Source organism: Trachurus japonicus, chromosome 6 (assembly GCF_045865225.1).
Source record: "Trachurus japonicus isolate A0001 chromosome 6, Traja_1.0".
Lineage (NCBI taxonomy): Eukaryota > Metazoa > Chordata > Actinopteri > Carangiformes > Carangidae > Trachurus > Trachurus japonicus.
In genome coordinates, this window is record NC_140912.1 from 35,081,446 (window position 1) to 35,103,523 (window position 22,078).

General features: G+C 45.1%; 1 protein-coding gene across 2 annotated transcripts in view; it reads left to right on the forward strand.

Moving 5' to 3' along the window:
* The first annotated feature begins 675 nt into the window (after positions 1 to 675).
* The window catches only part of LOC146986564 (neuronal acetylcholine receptor subunit alpha-7-like), a 53,429-nt gene continuing 32,026 nt past the window's right edge, over positions 676 to 22,078 (forward strand). The window contains exons 1-5 of one of the 2 annotated variants that reach the window (XM_085780279.1): positions 691 to 808; positions 3,800 to 3,993; positions 4,647 to 4,736; positions 7,190 to 7,329; positions 14,061 to 14,105. In XM_085780279.1, coding sequence (XP_085636405.1) covers positions 4,682 to 4,736; positions 7,190 to 7,329; positions 14,061 to 14,105 — 240 coding nt within the window. In that variant the 5' untranslated portion in view covers positions 691 to 808; positions 3,800 to 3,993; positions 4,647 to 4,681. Of the gene's footprint in view, positions 809 to 3,799; positions 3,994 to 4,646; positions 4,737 to 7,189; positions 7,330 to 14,060; positions 14,106 to 22,078 lie in introns of both variants that reach the window. The other variant, XM_085780278.1, reaches the window with a different exon arrangement.

Genomic DNA, 22,078 nt, shown 5'->3' on the forward strand with positions numbered 1-22,078 from the left:
AACATCTTTACTTTCACTTCCTGACTCTACGTTTACAGGAAACCACAAAAGCCTCGCTCTGTCACCATGAACTTTAAACTGAGCATGACGCTGACACCATGAATAAACAGTGAGCTGAGATCCAGCTGTGGTAGAAGAGCTGCTGAGAGATTTAAAGACACTCCACTACAAGTTACAGCTCAGTCTGTTCTCTGTCTCATTCATCACACATGTTGTCATCAACTTTGTGTCTAAGTGTTGTAACTTCAACTTATAATGGAATTGTAGCCTACATTTTTGCAAATACAATTAAAAAAAGGACAGACTTATAAACTCTTAATTTTAAGTTTAAAGTTGAATTAAATGTCAAATGAAAAATGAACTGAAATTGAATGATTGAAGGATGAAGCTGCAGTTCTCTGTTTCTCCACCAGGTGGCAGCGCAGCCTCAGTGAGTTTCCTTCACGTCTTCTCAGTGTTAAACATGAACCTGCTCCTTATGTTCCAGATGTTGACTTGATTTGAGCTGCAGATGTTTAAATCTGTTTCTCTTTTCTTTTGTTTTCACTTCTTCTTCTTCTTCTTCTTCTTCTTCTTCTTCTTCTTCTTCTTCTTCTTCTTCTCCTTGACATTAACAGGATTTCCTGGAGCTTGAAGTTGCTGACACTTGCAGACTTGACTCCTTTGTGTTTGTGTGTGGTTTTCTCTCATCAGCGCTGCAGGCAGGGAGCTGGCACCGATCTGCAGAGAGAGCAGAGCATGCTGGGAAACATTGTTGAGTATTAAAGCCATCTGTCTCGGCTCGGTGTGACGGCGTCATGGCCGCCAGGTAAACACACAACCACGGAGCCGCTCGGTGAAGCCGCTGCCAAACATCTGACGTGTTCCCGCTCCTTCTGCTGATCGTCAGCGACGTCTCTAATGGAGACGATCGTTAAGAAAACGAGCTCATTATTCAGCTCTAATTAGCTCATCAATCATTAGTTGAGATCATGATCAGCAGAGATCGGCTCAAATCTGCTGCTTTAGTCAAAAGTTTTTACACATCACGGCCTTCTGACCTCCACAGTTTTCAGTTTTCATACATGTGAGGAAACTTTAACACGTTTAATCTGCAGTGAGATAACATGAAGACTTGTGTGTCTCAACCCTGAAGACAAAACTATGTCAAAAGACTGTCGGTTCGGGGCGGCGTTTAGCTCACTGGGTAGAACTGCCGCCCCATGTTGAGGCTCAGTCCTCGGTGCAGGCGGCCCCGGTTTGAGTCCCGCGTCGGACGGCCCTTTCCTGCGTGTCATTCCCCCACTCTCTGCCTCCCCATTTCCTCTCTCTCTCTCGACTGCACTATCAATTAAAGGCAATACAAGCCCAACAAAAATATACTTAAAAAAAAAAAAAGACTATCGGTTCAATTCACATCTTTTGGGTTTTTTTCGGGATATTTCCGGTCATTTTTTTGAGACAATTTCACATGTGGATTTCAGACAGTAATAATTTTTAGTATTAAAATATGAAATAGCTTCTCTGCTGTTTTCATTTGGTCTGCTCCAAATTCCTCTGCTCGTCGTTAGAGTAGTTGAAAATAGAAAACCGCTGCTTGCCTCCGTTAACTTCCTGTTCCTGTAGAGTGTGGAAACAATTCCCCTCTCCTCTGAGCTGGAGGAAGAGGAGGATTCATCACAGAGGTTGTCGTTTTTCTGTTCGTTTCCTTCATCCTGAGTCGAGTTAGTCGACATCGGTGCTCCAAGGGGTCATCCCTATGTTCCCCGGGTCCTATGTTCCCCACTTTTTCCCCACTTTTTATGTGTTTTTTTTCCCAAAAGGGTCCTATGTTCCCCACTGTGTCCAGACCGGGGAACATAAACCGAAACTTTCCCCAAAACCGGACGGGAAAACATACAACTATGTTCCCTGCTTTTCCCCAAAACCGGAACAGGAAACATAGGTCCCTTTTTCTAAAAAAGGGTCTTATGTTCCCCGCTTTTCCCAAAAAACCGAACCGGGAAACATAGGACCCTTTTTCTAAAAAAGGATCTTATGTTCCCCGCTATTCCCCAAAACCGGACCGGGGAACATAGAACCATTTTTTAGAAAAAATGTCTATGTCCCTAGGAGGGAAATGCAAATTAGTCCAGTAGCTCACATGACAATGACACAAAAAAGAAAGAAAGATGGAGCAGGACCTCTAGATGGAGCAGGGTCGCCGGGTGGAGCAGGACCTCTGGATGGAGCAGGGCCGCCGGATGGAGCAGGACCTCTGGATGGAGCAGGGCCACCGGGTGGAGCAGGACCTCTGGATGGAGCAGGGCCACCGGGTGGAGCAGGGCCACCGGGTGGAGCAAGACCTCTGGATGGAGAAGGACCTCTGGATGGAGCAGGACCACCGGATGGAGCAGGGCCACCGGATGGAGCAGTGTCACCGGATGGAGTAGGGCCACCGGGTGGAGCAGGGCCACCAGGTGGAGCAGGACCTCTGGATGGAGAAGGACCTCTGGATGGAGCAGGACCTCTGGGTGGAGCAGGGCCGCCTGGTGGAGCAGGACCTATGGATGGAGCAGGGCCACCGGGTGGAGCAGGACCTATGGATGGAGCAGGGCCACCGGGTGGAGCAGGACCTCTGGATGGAGAAGGACCTCTGGATGGAGAAGGACCTCTGGATGGAGCAGGACCTCTGGGTGGAGCAGGGCCGCGAGGTGGAGCAGGACCTGTGGATGGAGCAGGACCTCTGGGTGGAGCAGGGCCGCGAGGTGGAGCAGGACCTCTGGATGGAGCAGGACCTCTGGGTGGAGCAGGGCCACCGGGTGGAGCAGGACCTCTGGATGGAGCAGGACCTCTGGATGGAGCAGGGCCTCTGGGTGGAGCAGGACCTCTGGATGGAGCAGGACCTCTGGATGGAGAAGGACCTCTGGATGGAGCAGGACCTCTGGGTGGAGCAGGGCCACCGGGTGGAGCAGGACCTCTGGATGGAGAAGGACCTCTGGATGGAGCAGGACCTCTGGGTGGAGCAGGGCCACCGGGTGGAGCAGGACCTCTGGATGGAGCAGGACCTCTGGGTGGAGCAGGGCCACCGGGTGGAGCAGGACCTCTGGATGGAGCAGGACCTCTGGGTGGAGCAGGGCCTCTGGGTGGAGCAGGGCTGCCAGGTGGAGCAGGGCCGCCAGGTGGAGCAGGGCCGCCAGGTGGAGCAGGGCCGCCAGGTGGAGCAGGAACCGCCAGGTGGAGCAGGAACAACCAGGTGGAGCAGGGCCACCGGATGCAGCAGGACCGCTGGATGGAGCAGGACCGATGGTGAAGGGGCAGCTGGGTGGATCAGGATCATTGTTGGAGGGGCCAAATCATTTTGCTTATCTGCCCCACTACTACAGTCCTCCATCTTGCAGCAAGGAGAGAGGAGCCGTCCACCACTGCTTTCCTGGTCAGTCAAGGTGCCATGAAGTGGATGATCCAGGCTGTCCAGAATTGCCTCCTTCTTCAGTGCTCTAGTGCCTCAGGATGTTTAGTCTGTATCCTAACAACAACTTCATGGAGAACTTCAGATGGAACTTAAGCAGTTGCCATTGGGTGGGATGTACACTTTGGCTTATAAATATATAAGCCAAAGTGACAGAGGAAACTCATTCATCAAAAGCCTGATAAGATTTTTTTTAATTTAAATATTAAACAGAAAAACCCATGAAGACGTTGGAGAAACATTTTGTGTCTGTGTGAAGTGAACAACATCAAATGTTCTCACATCAAACATCAACTCAGATTTATATCTACAGGGATAGTCAGAGGCTGAGTGTGTGTGTGTGTGTGGGTGTGTGTGTGTATGTGTCAGTCATCCAGCAGGTCACAGTGTCCTTGTGTTTCCAGTGCTTCAGTCAGCAGAACAGTGTAAATGGGACTGAAGGTGTTTTCTCTGTTCGTCCCTCGGGGAGTTCAGTCTGTTCGAGTGTGAAAAGTTCAACTGAGGTCGAACGAGCGGCGACGACACGAGCGCTGGTGATGTCACTTCCTGTTGTGACTCATAAAGTGAGAAAACAACAAAACTGCAGCGACACAATCAGACGCTTCTCTGAAGTTTACATCAGAGGGAACTAATCTACACCTGCTACCTACATTACACACAATGCAACATATGATTGAACACTACAGTCAGACATTTAAATGTGTGTTCATAGAGATGTTATCAGAATAAAACACTCAGTGAATACAAACATCTACCTTTATTTTGAAGGAGCTTTAATACAAACATCTACCTTTATTTTGAAGGAGCTTTAACACAAACATCTACCTTTATTTTGAAGGAGCTTTAACACAAACATCTACCTTAATTTTGAAGGAGCTTTAACACAAACGTCTACTTTTATTTTGAAGGAGCTTTAACACAAACATCTACATGGAGCTTTAATTATTTTCACGAACTTGTCCTCTATTAGAAGCAACTGTGAATATTTGGATTATTGATTTTCAGCAGCTTCGAGTATTGAGCTTAAAAAAAACAGAAACATCCAATAAATCATCAGCACACACACACACACACACACACACACTCTCTCTCTCTCTCTCTGCAGCTGCCGAATATTTTTCAGTGGATGTTTTTTGGGGGGAGGAGCATTTTGTTCTTCCCCCTCTCCATTTATCCTCCTCTCTCTCTCTCTCTCCGTCTCTCTCTGCCTCTTCAGGAGGAACTCCACTCGCTCTCTCGTCTCTGCTGAGGATGGACGCTCGGATCTTCACCCTGCACGTCCTGACGCTCTGCTGCCTCATCCACGGTAGGATGATCAACACACACACACACACACACACACGCACACACACAAACACACACCCTTGTCTTCACCTGTCACTGCATCAGTTGCGGTGCTTCAGTTTTATCTCAGTCTGAGCAGCAGGGAACAGATGGTAGAGACTAAAATTCTGATTATTATTTATAGATTATTTGAAAATGGAAGAAAAAAAAATCAAAATGATTGATGAAAGTCACATTTTTCACATCTTTGTATTTAGGATTATTAGAATATTATTCTAAAAACAAAGATTACTCGAAAACTTCAGAGAAAAAAAAATGAAAGTGAGAAATCAGCCTGTTTGAAAACATCTGATGTGACTCTGATTGTTTCTATTTTACTGATTATTGATCAGATATATGTGTTTAAATAGTGTTTAAACTGAATGAGCAAAGGAAAAACAGCTGAGTGGCCAATAAACCGAAGAAGATGAAGATGAAGAAGAGTTAGTGACGTTACATTTCTGTTGTGTGTCGATGTGAGGAAGGTTTAATCATCATGTTTTTACCTGAAGCTTGAACCTTTGTCATATTTAATTTGTTTAAATTTACATTTTATCTCTTTTGCCCTCGGCTGCAAGAACATGTGTGAATCAAAGACACAGAGGAGTCGTGTTTAATTTAAAAGTCACATGTTGGATTTGTTGATGTTATTACTGTTATTTTATATGTTTATTAGTATAACCATTATTATTTAAATACAGACACTTCGGGGCTTCTGTCTGTACAGAGTCAGTGAAGTGAGAGCTGCTCTGACACGACATCAATTTGTCCCACATCCTGACAGTGACCCTGAACTCACCACCAGAGCTGCTGTTAGCCACCCCCAACCCCCCCCCCTCAACCCAGCACCTGTCAATCATCCTGACAAGCTTTCATCTCCACTGAGGTTGATGAGCTCGTGAAGCTTTGAGGCTCCGCCCCCGCTCACATGAAAGGTGACGGGTCTTTGAACCGTTGAACTTCACAGATAAAAGAAAAAGAAGAAGACAGAGATTTACCACCTGAAGTTTCCTACTTTAAGGTTTAATTTCCCCTTAGCTGAGGGAGGAACTTAAGGGTGACGCACTGAAACTCTTTAAGTCATTTGCAACAATGAAAAGACATTTTACAGCAGCAATAATCTGCTGTTTCCAGTGTTGTTTTGAACTTTGGTCACTTAGTTTCTTTCTTCAGCTGTTCAAGTGGTTTTTTGAAGTGTTGGACTGAGATAAGGAGAAAATATTACATGTTTAAGTAGGAATACTTTACTTTTGTGCAGCTGGTTGTATATTTAAGGAAATCATCACTCAGATTTTAAAGGGATAGTTCACTCAAAATTGAAATGTCACTCAATATCTCCTCCCCCTCATGTGGACTAAGGGCTGGGAGAAGTTTCAGAGTCCTCCGTGGCTTCTCTGAGTTACAGCGGGGCTCCGTGCAGCACTGCATGTCCATATGACGGTTGCTAACGGAGCTCACTTTTCTTCGTCCAAAAAGACACACCAAAAACCACCCAAATACCTCCATGCTGCTCGTCTGTAATGTCCCTCTTGTATTGAAGCCCCAACATGAGAAATTGTTCCGAAAAAAATTAAATAAGTCTATGTTTTAAGCTTGTTTGTAGCGGAAGCTCAATACAAGAGGGACATTACAGACGAGCACTATGGAGGTATTTGGATTTTGGTGTGTCTTTTTGGACGAAGAAAAGTGAGCTTCGTTCGCTACCGTCATATGGACATGCAGTGCTGCATGGAAATTTCAATTTTGAGTGAACTATCCCTTTAAAGAAAATCTAAATTTAAGGTGCAGTTTAATTAGCATTAAGTGATCCCTGAAGTTTTAAACTAAGACAATCAGATAATCTTAAATACTTGAGGGGAAACATTAAGGAGAGAACCTAAAGTCAGTCTTTAAAGAAAAATCTTAAATTAAGGTGTTTGGTCAGTGATTCCTTAAGTTTCTAAGAGGATGTAAAACTTTAAATGCTTGAGAGGAAATTTAGGAAAAGACTACACTTTTTATTTTAAGGGAAACTTTAACTCAGTTTAAAAAAAAAAGAAGTCTAATCTAAGTTGCCTAAGGCCAAACCGGCCAATCAGAGAGCAGCGTGGGTCAACACAGAGACAGAAACCAAGGGAGCTGATGAAGCACCGTCAGTCATCACTCGACCTGATGACCTCACTGTGATGTAACACAACCTGACAGAGGTCTAGACTCCGCCCACGCTGTGACCTCATGAGACCTCATGAGACCTCATGAGACCTGCTCGCTGTCTCAACACTGTCTCCGCTCTCCGGCAGTAACAGGATTAAAATTTACATTTCATGCAGCGACTCAGAGAGAAAACGACATCACTACAAAACAGCAGAGAGGGAGAGAGAGAGAGACTCCACTGAATACTTTGTGTGTGTGTGTGTGTGTGTGTGTGTGTGTGTGTGTGTGTGTGTGTGTGTGCAGGCTCTCTGCAGGGCGTGTACCAGCGGCGCCTCTACAAGGAGCTGATGAGGAACTACAACCCGTTGGAGCGACCGGTCAACAACGACTCTCACAGCCTCACGGTGCACTTCAGCTTCAGCCTGCTGCAGATCATGGACGTGGTGAGAACACACACACACACACACACACACACACACACACACACACACACACACAGACGTAGAGGTAATGAAAATGTTACGTTACCCACAATGCAACCTGTGTATCCAGATAAGATGTAGCGGGTAAAACCCTCGGGGGGGTAACCGCCATTCCAACATCCCACCAGTCCGACATAGGCCTCTAATTGTCTAAATGGCAACACTTAATTTTCTATCAAATGTCCCGTCATTCCGACAATTTTTGCCTCCTCTGGCGGAATGACGGTATTTTTTTTTCTTTTTTTAAACATCCTGCCTTTCCGACAATTCCTTTAATAGCGTATTTTTTTCCCAAAAAGATTTTGTACTGGTTGGGCTTAGGCGATGAAGAAAGGAGTTGGTTAAGTTCAGTAAAAAGACTAGTCCCTGTCTGCGCTCTGCTGCGTAATTACACACAACCATGTGGGTATTCCTCTATTAGCATGTCTTAAAGAAGGGAGGTACCTGTTGAGTAACGCACATTTCCTTATATGGAAAGCCTTGTCGGAATGGTGGGACGTTCGCATGTCGGAATAGCGGTATGTCGGAATGGTGGTGTGTTGAAATGACAGCATGTAAACCAAAAACCCTCAGAGAAAAAGAAATCCTGCAAGTTGTTGGATGGTGGGTCCAGGTGGTGGTGGGCGGGGCTTAGGGTGACTGCTTTGTTGTGACATCACAAAGTCACGGGAAGTCCTGACGGCTGGTTTTAAGGCTAGACATATGAAGCTTAAATAGAAACATTAATGTCCTCCTCGTGGTTTTCACATTTCACAGTTTCTGAAACTTGCCTAAATTGGCTAAATGTTAATTTTGCTATTGCTACAAACATATTGCTACAACTTACCATTTGAGCATCAGGCTTTATTAATTTACTCACTAATGAATGTGGAAACAAACACCATCTTGTGTTTGTCGTGTCTTTTCTTCTACGGAATTTAGCATGTTAACCAACTAGGCTCAGTTTGTCATTTTTGCTGCATGGCTATAATTGAAGATTTATCAGCTGTTTACTAATTTGTCTGGGGGGAAATGTGAATTTAGCATCAAATGTAATCCATTAACTCACTAACAACAAATGCAAATAATTAGCACCAAGCTAAAGAGTTTTGTCTAAGTTTTGGTGTTGCTACCGTTAGCATTAGGGTTAGCATCAGAATTTGTAAATTTTTCTTCCATTTTCTCAAGAGGTGGAAACATAGCTAATGAACTATTTTTTATCTCACATCTACTCTTCTCCTAAAGTTAGCATGCTAACCAGCCATCATCACTCTATTTAGTCATTTTCTGATAGCGAGTCACTGCAGCCTCCAGTCTGTCCTGAAGTTGGACGTATTCTAACATTTTTCGTTTTGTAAACTCAAAGATGTCTGAAGCTGAAGCTGTCGTGAAGCGACAGAGAAAACACACTAACATCTTCCTTTCATAACCTGATGTAAACTTTGTTTTTGTAGCGTCTCGTTTCATCTGTAAACATCCGTCAGCCTGTTTCAAACCCGTTTCCCGTCGTCCCGTCTCATCTCTCGCTTCATCTCGATTTGTCTCATCTCATCGGATGTCGTCTTTCATGTTGTTCTCTCCTCCGGCTCCTCCAGTCTTCACCGCGCCCACTCTCTGTCGGCTCTCTGACAGCCTCTCTGCTGGGGGAGAACTTCCTGTCATCCACACTTTCCCTCCCTGATCTCCACCTGTCTGAGCAGCTCAGGGTCGAGTCGGGAGATTCGACCCAACAGCTCCTCCAGGAGGAAGCAGAGAGGAAGAGGAGGATGAGGCAGTCAGCATCAGTCTCTCCATGTTGATGAACGCTCTTGATTAGTTAAACGAGTCAATTACGGCTCCTCTCGCTGCTCCACAGAACAGAGTCAACAGATTTTGTGGGGGCTCGACAGAGTCGCTGATCAATAGAGGTGACTCAGCTTCTACTGACTCTAACTTTTGGCCTCTAACTTCACCCCAACTGCAGTTAATACTCAGTTTGTAGTTTTAGTACAGTATTTAAGGTCCCATATTGGATAACATTATTTTTCTACTTGTTCTTCTGTTTTTTTTAAGGGTTGATCCATGAGAAGATGTATAAACCATCTCAGTGTATTTCTCCATCTCCTTTCTCAGCTTCTCTCTGGAGCTCTAGTAACAACAGGTCGGTGTCAGCCAATCAGAAGAGTGGACCTCTGAGGTTATTTTCTGATTGGCTGACTGTGATCCAATAAAAATAGAGCAGATTTCAGAAGAAAACACTCAGAGAAACCAAATCCTGCAAACTGGTGGATGGTGGGTCCAGGTGGTGAGGGGGCGGGGCTTTGTTGTGACATCATAAAGTGACTGGAAGTCCTGACGGCTAGTTTTAAGGTTTTAAGACATTTATGAACATGGAAATCTACCTTTAATATTGTGGAGATGAATTATATCTAACAATTATATCCCATTGTCTTTTCATTTATTTTTTTTTGTGATCAAGTTTTTATTATTTCATCCCCCCTGCCCGTTTTACAATATGCCCACATTAAATCAAATTGACAGTTACTTAATTGACATATATACATACACCACCTTAAATCATATATATATATATATATATACATATATATATATATATATATATATATATACCACCGTACATCGTACATATACCACCATTGTCTTTTCATTTATAATCATAATAATTATTTTGCTCGTCCAGTCTTCTTATTCTTATTATTTTCACCTCTTTTTCCCTGGTCTCCATCTTTCTTCATCCTTATCCTCACATTACTGGTCCTAATTCTCATTTTTTCCTCGCCATCTGTATCTGTCACTTATTCATCACATGCTCTGATCTGTGTCTCATCATTAAAGCGTCACTTTGGATCAGTTTGTGTCTCTGAGGCCTCAGAGCTTCACTCTCTCTGTTTTAATCCTGATTCATTACTGAGCCTCACGCTTCATTAGTTATTAATGACTGATAATGACACAGATTCACATTCAGCAGCTCTGCCCTCTGTCGTCTCTCAGCTCCTGGAGGATTTCAACTCCTCTGATCTCAGGTGAACCCCCACCTCCACCACCACCACCTCTGATGGTGCATTCACAGACAGTTCGACTCATGTAGGATGCAGCATCAGTCTGGTGGCTGCAGAGTCAACACTCAGGCTGTTGTGGGAAAGCGTAGTCACTTCAGGGAGTTCCCCACTGCGCTCTAATCAGTTCCCACACTGTATTAAAGTGGGAGGACGTTGGTGAGGACGATAGAGTGGACATTAACAAGGACGTTGGTGAAGATGTTAGTGGTAAGGACATTGGTGAGGACGTTGGTGAGGACGTTAGAGTGGACATTAACAAGGACATTGGTGAGGATGTTATTGAGGACAATAGCTGGGACGGTCAGGAGGTTGCTGAAGACGTTGGTGAAGATGTTAGTGGTAAGGACATTGGTGAGGACGTTGTGACATTGATGAGGACGGTTGTAAGAACAGTGTTGAGGACATTGTAACGTTGGTGAAGACGTTGTAAGAACAGTGGTGAGAACGTTGGTGAAGACGTTGGTGAGGACATTAGTGAAGAATTTAGTGAGGACGTTGGTGAAGATGTTAGTGAGGACGTTGGTGAAGAAGTTGATGAGGACGTTGGTGAAGAAATTGGTGAGGACGTTGGTGAAGATGTTAGTAAGGACGTTGGTGAAGACATTAGTGAGGACGTTGGTGAAGAAATTGGCGAGGACGTTGGTGAACATGTTAGTGAGGACGTTGGTGAGGACGTTGGTGAAGATGTTAGTGAGGACGTTGGTGAGGACGTTGGTGAAGATGTTAGTAAGGAAGTTGGTGAGGACATTAGTGCGGACTTGGTGAAGAAGTTGCTGAAGACATTGGTGAGGACGTTGGTGAAGACGTTGGTGAAGACATTGGTGAAGACATTGGTAAAGAAGTTGGTGAAGACATTGGTGAAGACATTGGTAAAGAAGTTGGTGAGGACGTTGGTGGGGACATTAGAGGACATTAGTAAGGACGTTGGTGAAGAAGTTGGTGAGGACGTTGGTGAAGAAGTTGATGAGGACGTTGGTGAAGAAGTTGATGAGGACGTTGGTGAAGAAGTTGATGAGGACGTTGGTGAAGATGTTGGTGAGGACATTGGTGAGGACGTTGGTGAAGAAGTTGGTGAGGACATTGATGAGGAAGTTAGTGAGGATGTTGGTGAAGAAGTTTCAACTTTCAACTTTATTGTCCCCAAAGGGAAATTCATGTTGCAGAAAGGCAAAAAACACAGAACATATAGAGCACATCCACACAGACTTTACACAACATTGAAATGGCAAGTACCCCAGAGGGCAAACTGGGAGCTGTTCCATACAACTGGACAAAAGTTAGTGAGGACGTTTGTGAAGACGTTGGTGAGGATGTTAGAGAGGACGTTAACAAGGACATTAGTGGTGAGGACGATGGTGAAAACATTAGTGGGGACTTTAGAAAGGACGATAGTAGTGAAGATGTCCCAGCTCACCAGGAGACGAAAAACCATCCTGTCACACAACATGACAACCAATGACTTGATGTTTGAGTTCATGTTTTCGTCCAATCATGTGACTGAAGACACTACGTAACGAATCACGGCAGCTTTAGCATGTAGCACACTGAGCTAACAACAGTTAAAACAGTAGATTCTTGTATTATCTGGAGTTATTCATGGAGACATCTTACTTTATTCTTGACTTGGAATCCGTTGTGTTTTACAGCAGCTGTAATGAGGACATCTGTTTTATTATTCATTTATTTTCCACTCAGCTGCTCCAACAAGAATTTACCAATTTGAGATCAATGAAATGTGTCAACTATTCATCCATCCTTTCAACCACCTGTCCAGCCTTCTGTCCATCCATCCACCCATCCATGCATCCATCTGTCCGAAAGTCTCAGTAAGTAAAGGAGCTGATGGAAACTTCTCTTCGTTGTAATCCAAATTGGAATAACATACATCAGACATGTTTTCTCTCTTGATTGAGGATCATGGTTTTTGCAGTTTTCCTGTTGGTGGAGCGGCAGGTTAACGAGACAGTGAACTAACCACAGCTACAGAGTCTCTGGTGTCGACGGTGAAGCAGCAGCTGCTCATCACGACACGCTGCATTAACTGGCGTCTCATAAAGAGACATTTTTCTGTGGAGGCCCAGATTGTCCTCCCAGAGACTGCAGGAGGAGGAGGAGGCGGCTCTGGGCGGGTGGAGTTATCAGCTCCGATCAGCTCAGCTGCTCCACACGGTCACAGCTGCTGCTGCTCTGCCTCGTCGCTCCGGAGGTTTGAATTTGGACAAACAGGTTTTGTCTCCAGCTGAAGGTGTCGCTCTGTGGCCCCCAGGTGAGGCCTCCTCCTCCTCCTCCTCCTCCTCCTCCTCCTCCTCCTCCTCCTCCTCCTCCTACTCCTCCTCCTGCTGCTGCTGCGACACAGTGATGAAACACCGGAGCTCACGGTCAATACCTCCGCAGAGAAATAATTTATCGCATCATTTCTGTACTTTTAGTCGGGCAAATACTTTGTCACGGCGAGAGAGCGTCGTCCATCAGAGGAGGTTTCCAGCAGCAAACTGATTAACATCAGAGCCCAGGAATCTCTCATCAATCCACAGTCACAGTGGGGACCGACTCCACCGTGAAGCTGCACGGATCAATCATTTATATCAATAATGATTCAGATCACCACAGGTGATGATCAGCCTGGGGTTCTTATCCACACACACACTTTCCCCCCCTGAGTTAAATAAAAGTTAAAGCAACACAGCCTGGATTTAGAAACTGAGCCTTAAAGGGATAGTTCACCCAAAATTGAAATTTCACAGTGTTGCTCTGCCGGAATCTTGCACGATTTGCGGAGCCGTGAACTGGGTGTCAGTGCGAATCGCGTGAGATTTGCATTGACACAGAGCAGTGAACTGAGACACTGGGAGCTTCTGCTACAAACAAGCTTAAACCTATACTTTTTTTTTTTTTTTTCGGAACAGTTTCTCATGTCGGGGCTTCAATACAAGAGGGACATTACTACAGCACTATGAAGGTATTGGGATGTTTTTTGGTGTGTCTTTTTGGACGAAGAAAAGTGAGGCCCATTCGCAACCGTCATATGGACATGCAGTGCTGCACGGAGCCCTGCTGTAACTCAGAGAAGGCACGGAGGACTCTGAAACTTGAATTTTGGATGAACTATGCCTTTAAAACCAGCCGTCAGGACTTTGTTTGACTTTGTGACGTCACAACAAAGCCCTGCCCCCTCACCACCTGGAAACCACCATCCATCCAACTTGCAGGATTTGGTTTCTCTGAGTGTTTTATTCTGAAATCTGCTCTGTTCTTTATTGAAGCAGATGTAAAACTAAAAGACAGAAGAAAAAGAACAATATGTTTAGTTGTGACACACATCGTTTTGCGATGTTCAGGTCTTTACAGGAGCAAAACTGCAGCTCACAGCAGAACTAAGTGAACTAAGCGAAGGTCAGTCTTTATTGTTTATCTCTTTATGTCCTTCCCTCTCTTTAATTCCCTCTGAACGCTCGGCTTCCAGTGAATACATTAGAGAGGCCGGACATTCATCAAAGTGACGTTATTCATATTCATCCTCTCTCTCTCTCGCTGGCTCGATGAAAGGAGCAGTGGGAGAGGGCGGACGGACTCGAACCAGTGACTCCAAAAGAACACAACACACACACTGACTGCTCTCTTCTTCTTCCTCTTCTTCTTCTTCTTGTTCCTCAGGATGAGAAGAACCAGGTGCTGACGACCAACATCTGGCTGCAGCTGGTGAGTTTTCATCTCCATCAAAGACATTTGTCCTCCTCCAGAGAGGAAGTGTTCCTCTCTCACTCTTTTTTCTCCATCCACCCGTCGTCTGCAGCTTCTCTTCTGTTGTTTCAGCTACAAAAAAAAAACCCTCTTTTATCTACAAACCTAGTGTAAAATATTAGAGTATATTACAGAGTAAAGGAACGTCTCCCCGGAGCTGCTGAGCCAGAGGATCCAAAGGAAAAGCAGCTTTGATCCTCCCGAAAACTTTGAAATAACTAAAGTTATATACAGTATATATATTAAAAAAAAGTCTAAAAACTAAATGGAAACAGCTGCATGTGTTTTAATTAAGTCTGTGGCCTGAAGCTGTTTATTGGATGATTTAAATACTCGATGTGGCCAAACATCTGCAGGATCCATCAGTCGAATCAAAGCTAACTAGCATCACATCACTCTGGATGTTGTGTTGCTACAGTTACATGTCATTAAACTAGACCAGTGGTTATGAAACTTTTTTACATTAACTGACACAAATTACACTGCAGACTCCAGTGGACAAAAATTTGAAACAAACGCCAGAAACACACACATAACTCTCTTAGGCCGGGTTCAAACTACAAGATTTTTTTTTATCTTTCACGTCAGATTAAATGTTCACAGTGACATAAATTCTTGTTCATTTTTAACATTCAATTACTAGCTTTCAAAATGGCAGAACTTATTTCAGGTTTGGAACAGCGGCCCTTTTTCTAAAATAATTAAGAGCCAGCATTACAAAACATGAAAGTAAACGTTCGGAATGGCAGCCCTTCAGAATGCCGCACTGGACCCAATGGCGGCGGACAGAGTTCACTGCAAAACACACACAATGAAACATCCAGATACCTCCATACTGCTCGTCTGTACGGACCCAAGTGTCCTGAAGCCAAGACATGGAAAAGTTGTTCTGAAAAAATTAATGTGATCTCTGTTTTTATCTTATTGTAGCAGTAGCTCCTTAAGTAAAAGTTTGTTCCTCAGTAACTACACTAATTTTGTAGCCTGACAAGCCAGACTATATCATTAACATGTCTAGTCTGGCAACGACCGGTAGACCTCGGCTCAGTCCAGGGGGCGGGATGAAGGCTGTCTTTCAAACTGCCTCTGCACCAATAGGGCAGCGCTACGACCAATCAGAGCAAAGAGCAGGATGACGTCGGTAGATTAAACTTTTCCCATATCCCGTCGGCAAAACACCAAATACATCATTCTTCTAAATGAACGACTTCAGTTCAGTTTCTTGCTCAACTTTTAAAGAAAATGACAAGTTTAATTCTTTCAAAGTTGATACCAACGCCGATTCAAACGATTCCTTTGCCAAAGCCATCTTGTCATGTTTTTCACCGTCGCAAGTATGTCGTCATGGCGTTAAGCCGCCCAACGACTCTCTAAACAGATAGAGCACTGTGATTGGTTAACACAAACGGTGTTCCAGACTCAAAAAGTTCCTATGGCTCGTTTCTAGACCCATCTACAGAGCAAATATATTTGCTGCCGCTAGGGTGCAGCAAGATTTCTAGCTACTAATTTTGTGTAATTTATTATGAAGTGTTACCCACTGCGGCTAGTTAGCATCATCTTCTTTCTTCTGTTACACATTTTGTTCAACTTGTCTAAGCTATTTTAAGGCTGTAGCTGTAGCTGTAGCTGTAGCTGTAGCTGTATGTCACATGACGACCCCCCTCTGTGATGCAGCTGCTCCAGATGTGGTGTATTAGCTCCTCTTCCTCCTCCTCCCGGGCCGTGAGCGAGGGCGACCCCCAGATCAGAGACTCCCTCAGGTCGACTCTGGTTCCTCTGATGGAAAATCCACTTAATCCTGATTTATCTATAATTGTTCCTGTGGTAGAAACCGGCTGCTCTGATTATCTCTCTGAGGAGGAGGAGGAGGAGGAGGAGGATTTCTGGAACCAGCCTCTGGTGGCTATTAATAGTCACTTTGCTTTTAATCCAGACAAAAAACCAAAGTGTGAAAACAACAGTTTGGTTTTTGTGATTAAATTTGTGACGGAAAAGTGTTTAAGTCTGACGCTGCAGAAACAATTAAGTCTCAGAGACAAAGAAAAAAACAACATCAAACATCGTTAGAGGAGCTGGAAAATGGATTTTATTCACTCTGCACAGACTGTTTACAGAGTTGATGCTAAGCTAAACAAACCAGCTGCATGTTTTCTTCCTCTCCTGTCTTTTATTTTGAAGGGCTGAGCCATGAGAAGTGCAGTTTTCCATCTCCTCCCTCTTTCAGCTTCTCTCTGCAGCTCTAGTAACAACAGGTCGGTGTCAGCCAATCAGAAGAGAGGAGGATGAGGCTCTGAGCCTCTCTTCTGATTGAGTGACTGTTTTCTAAAGCATCCAATAACAAAATAAAGCAGATTTCAGAATAAAACAGTTAGGGAGACCAAATGTTGCAAGTTGTTGGATGGTTGTGGGCAGGGCTTTGGGTGACTGCTTTGTTGTGACATCACAAAGTCACAGGAAGTCCTGACGGCTGGTTTTAGGCTTTAATACATCATCAACATCTACCTTTATTGTGAAGGAGCTTTAATACAAACATCTACCTTTATTTTGAATGAGTTTTAACAGAAACATCTACCTTTATTTTGAAGGTGATTTAATACAAACATCTACCTTTATTTTGAATGAGTTTTAACAGAAACATCTACCTTTATTTTGAAGGAGCTTTAATACAAACATCTACCTTTATTTTGAAGGAGCTTTAATACAAACATCTACCTTTATTTTGAATGAGTTTTAACAGAAACATCTACCTTTATTGTGAAGGAACTTTAATACCAACATACATTTATTTTGAAGGAGCTCTAACAGAAACATCTACCTTTCTATAGTGATCCATGAAAAAGAAAAATAGAGCAGATTTCATAATAAAACACTCAGAGAAACCAAATCCTCCAAGTTGTTGTCGGACGGTGGGTCCAGGTGGTGAGGGGGCGGGGCTTAGTTGTGACATCACAAAGTGACAGGAAGTCCTGACGGCTGGTTTCTGATTGATAAGTTATTAAAACATAGATGTTGATGTAAATGGTGAACTGGTCTGTTCTGGTCTGGTCTGGTCCAGCTGTTGCAGATGTTTAAGGTGGTTTGAAGTGAGTCCATGTTGGTACCCGTCTCCATGGAAACCTGCAGCAGCACCGTCCCGTCTCCTCTCTCAGTCTGAATCCCAGAGAGACGGAGGAGTTTGACCCAGATTAGTTTCCTGTGATGGAGACGAACCGGATCAAAACTTCTCTACACAGACTCTTGTTCTCCTCCTCCTCCTCCTCCTCCTTCTCTTCCTTCTCCTCCTCCTCCTTCTCCTCCTTCTCCTCCTCCTCCTCCCTTTCCTCCTCCCCCTCCTCCTCCTTCCTCCTCCTTCTTCTTCTCCTCCTCCCTTTCCTCCTCTTCCTTCTCCGCCTCCTCTTCCACTCCCTCCTCCTTATCTTTTTCCTCCTCCTCCTTCTCCTCCTCTTCCTCCTCCTCCTTCATCCTCCTCCTCCTCTTCCTCCTCCTCCTTCTCTCCCTCTTCCTCCTCCTTCTCCTCTTCCTCCTCCTCCTTCTCCTCCACTTCCTCCTTCTCCTCCTCCTTCATCCTCCTCTTCCTCCTCCTCCTCCTCTTCCTCCTCCCCCTCCTCCCCATTCTTCTTCTCCTGTTTCTCTAACTCTTCCTTCTCCTTCTCCTCTTCCTCATCTTTTTCCTCTTCCTCCTCCTCCTCCTCCTCCTGCCCAGTGAACCCTCTCCTCCTCTCTTCACGTCTCCTCCCTCCTCTTCCTCCTCCTCCTGTATCTTCTCCTCCTCCTCTCTCCTCCTCTTCCCCCTTTCCCTCCTCCTCCTCCTTCCTCTTCCTCCTCCCCCTCCTCTTCCTCCTCCTCCCCCCATCTCCTTCCTCCTCCTGCTCGGTGAACCCTCTCCTCCTCCTCCTCTCCTCCTCCTTTGTCTCCTCCTCTGGTGTGAATGTCAGAGCAGTTTCCTCCTGATCTCGTTTCATGCGTCTGTCCAGATTTAATTATCTCTGGTTTCTGCTCCGGAGCGTCAGTGTGTTTGTAACGTGGTGAAGCACTAATCCGCCTTAATCTGCTGCTCCCGCCACCGACACGGAGGAGGAGGAGGAGGAGAGGGAGGAGGAGAGGGAGAGGGAAAAGGAGAAGGAAAAGAGAAGGAAAAGGAAAAGGAAAAGGAAAAGGTGAAGGAAAAGGAAAGGAAATGGAAAGGGAGAAGGACAAGGAAAGAGAAAGGAGAAGGAAAATGAGAAGGAAAGGAGAAGGACAAGGAAAAGGAAAAGGAAAGGGGAAAGGACAAGGAAAGGGAAAGGAGAAGGAAAAGGAAAAGGAAAAGGAGAAGGAAAAGGAAAGGACAAGGAAAGGGAAAGGAGAAGGAAAGGAGAAGGACAAGGAAAAGGAGAAGGACAAGGAAAGGAGAAGGACAAGGAAAGGGAAAGGAGAAGGAAATGGAAAAGGAGAAGGAAAAGGAAATGTGGCAAGGTGAAGAGGGCCCGGGCGGGGATTGAACCCACACCTCCCGGGTAAGAGTCATGTGCGATTGCCAGTCACCCAAAGGGACATCCCCTTGGCCAAGTAGCCAGGGCGCATGATCAATTGGAGGCATAGTGACAGGACCACCACTGTCACATCTCTCCCCCTCTTTTCACAAGCACGTCCTCGTGCTTCCACGCAGGCTGCCACACATTAGGAATCCATGGACCCACCCCTAGTGCTACATGGATCCTGCCAACAACGCCAGAATGTGGCAAGGTGAAGAGGGCCCGGGCGGGGATTGAACCCACACCTCCCGGGTAAGAGTCATGTGCGATTGCCAGTCACCCAAAGGGACATCCCCTTGGCCAAGTAGCCAGGGCGCATGATCAATTGGAGGCATAGTGACAGGACCACCACTGTCACAGAAAGGAAAAGGAAAAGGAAAGGAAAAGGACAAGGAAAGGGAAAGGAGAAGGAATGGAGAAGGACAAGGAAAAGGAGAAGGACAAGGAAAGGGAAAGGAGAAGGAAATGGAAAAGGAGAAGGAAAAGGAAAGGAGAAGGAAAATGTGAAGGACAAGGAAAGGGAGAAGGAAATGGAAAAGGAAAGGAGAAAGAAAAGGAGAAGGTTGCTTCCTCCCTGGAGGAACTTCCTCTCCTCCTCTGCAGTTCCTTCCATCAGACCAGACACAGTTTTAGCTTTATTTAATATAATCTGTAGACCGCCTGACCTCCTCCTCCTCTTCTTCCTCCTCCTCCTCCTCCTCCTCCTCTTCGTCTTCCTTCCTCTTCCTCCTCATCCTCGTCTTCCCCCTCCTCATCTTCGTCTACTTTCCTCCTCCTCCCCCTCCTCCTCCCTCTCATTGTGTGTTTTTTTAGTGAATGTCTTGAAGCGAGAGGAAACATTTCAGCAGCAGGTTGTGTGTGTGTGTGTGTGTGTGTGTGTGTGTGTGTGTAGTTCTTTAATGTCAAAGTGCTGGAAGTTTTTTCTCCTCCTGAACTTCATCTCTGTGAGAACAGAAACAGCCTCGGTATCGACATTTCCAGAGCAGAGAGAGCGTGTTGCCTTCAGGGGCGTCAGGATGAGCTCCGATTTTTACAGCGTTTTCGATCATTTTCAGTTTTTTTTTCTTCTTGTTTCAACTCCACTGCTCAAAAAAAAATGGTCTCGTCTGATTGGCTACAGGAAGTTCATCTGTGCTGCAGCCAATCAAGTCCTTGTCCTGGTTCTAGTACCAGTTCTGGTCCAGGTCTTAGGGTGTCTTCACACATGTTTAGTGTGGCTCCAAATGTTAAAATGATACATTGTTTCATTTTTCAGTTAGTGCGGTTGCTTTCACACCTGCTTTTTGTCACTCGGGACCAAACGCCGCAATAGCTGCTTGGAGAGCGTTATGTCTCCATGACTACCGGTTGAAATCTGGAAGCATTAGCTTAATTAAACCAGAGATGAATTGATAAAACTTTCATGATGGAGACTCAAGTAAGTTGTTAGTAGCTCTGGTCATTTATTTCTATATTGATTGATGTATAACTCTTGGCAAACGATAGTTCCGATCTACTTTTCTAGTTTGGTACTTCCGGCTGGTTTCCGGTTGCGTTCACCCAGCTCGGCCCCGTTAGTTCCCGGTTAAACGTTAAACACGGTGGACCTCTGCTGCTGCAGCTCGGTAATCAGCTGCTCCGCGGACCCGAGGGACGGACCCGCCGACCTGTCCAATGTCTGAGCGACTCAGCGGACACGCACCGACCGGCTGCCCCGCTGCTGCTGCTGCTGCTGCTTCGTTTGTGGGGACAGAGCTGCGTCTCCCCGCTGCGTTAACCCGTTGTCAACAACTACGGGAGCCCTTTTAGCTCAAACGCGTTGAGTTCGTCTGGCAGTTGGCTCGCACCAGAGTTCAGCTGGAGCCGAACCGAGACCACCTCCTCAGGCCGCACTAGTTTTGGTGCGCATTAGAGTGCGATGGTGCTTTCACACTGACCCAAACGGGACCAAATCCTTTAACACTGCAGGTGTTAAAGGATAATTTCCGTTTTTTACAATCTGGACCTTATTTCTAGCATAAAATCTGATCATTTCCTCCCCCAGATAACTTTGGTGTCATTACAAGTCGTTCAGATGAAATTATCTCCAGTCGAGAGCCGCGTATATCCGTATAATGGAGTCTACAGGGCAGCAGAATGCAGCCTCTAAATAACACATTATCTGCAGAGAAACTCGTTCATTTCACCAATATTTAGTTCTGATAGGCTAGTGCTATTCCCCTCTGAGTCCGGGGTTAGCTGTTATCAACATCCGGGGTCTGTATAGGTTGACCTACTACTTGTCCCAGTTCTGGTAAGGGTTACAGTCCTGGTTCCAGTTCCTGGTCCCGGTGGTGGTCCCGAGTCCTGTTCAGGTTCCAGTTCTGGTTCTAAACTGATTCTATTCAGAACATCTGGCTCCGTGTGAACCCACACAGTCTGAACAGGGATTCAAGATGCTCCAGAATCAGACCTCCATCCTCTAAACACCCAGGACCGGTCGGTCTCTGGTTTTATCATCGTGTCTCCACATGTTTACACGAGTTGTTGTTTTCTCACGGTGCGACGGCGTTGTCATGGCGAACAAGGCATCTCAGACTCCTCCGTGTCTCCCGGGGCGACGGTGGGTCTGTTTGTGTTAAATCCTGTTTGTGCAGCGGAGGAGAGTTTAAAAAAGCAGCAGCAGCACTGGTCCAAACGTGGACAGTTAGAATAATATAATAATAATAATACTAATAATAACTGTGTCAGGGCCGATAATCTGGTTAAAACTGGACACAGAGTTTTATCCGAACGCTGACTCTGGATCAGATTCTGCTCCAGCGGGACGTCTCCAGTCTCTTTGTGTGTTTCTCATCCTCATTAAATCCTCTTGAACTTTTTTTTTTTTTTTTTTTGCAGCGTTGCGTCACTCTCAGGTCTCTTTTTGGTCTTTTTTTTTTTAGGTCTTTTTGGTCTCGTCCTCTTTGAACCTGATCAGTCGACTCGTCCTCACCTGCTCATCGAAATTACACGTTCACACAGAAACACTTTCACATCTGTCCTCTGGTCCTTCATCCTCCTCCTCCTCCTCCTCGTCTTCTTCTCCTCCTCTCTCTGTGTCTCTGTGGTGATTTCATGATGTTGCTGCTCTGACTGGAAGCAGACTGATGTAATTCAACAACTGAGGTTTCTATTATTATTTTTTTATTTTTTTTACTTTAATGAAACAGAGGATTAAAGTGTAAAATGTTGCAGGAAATGACACAAGACACAAAGTAAAATCATTATAATGGAAGTTTAGTGTTTTAAATACTGATAGTTACTTAGTATTAAGTGTTAATTACAGAAAAGCAACTTAATTACCCTAATAAAGGTAGGTGTTTCAATTAAAGCTCCTTCAAAATAAAGGTAGATGTTTGTATTAAAGTAAGATTTCTGTATTACAAGCTCCTTCACAATAAAGGTAGATGTTTC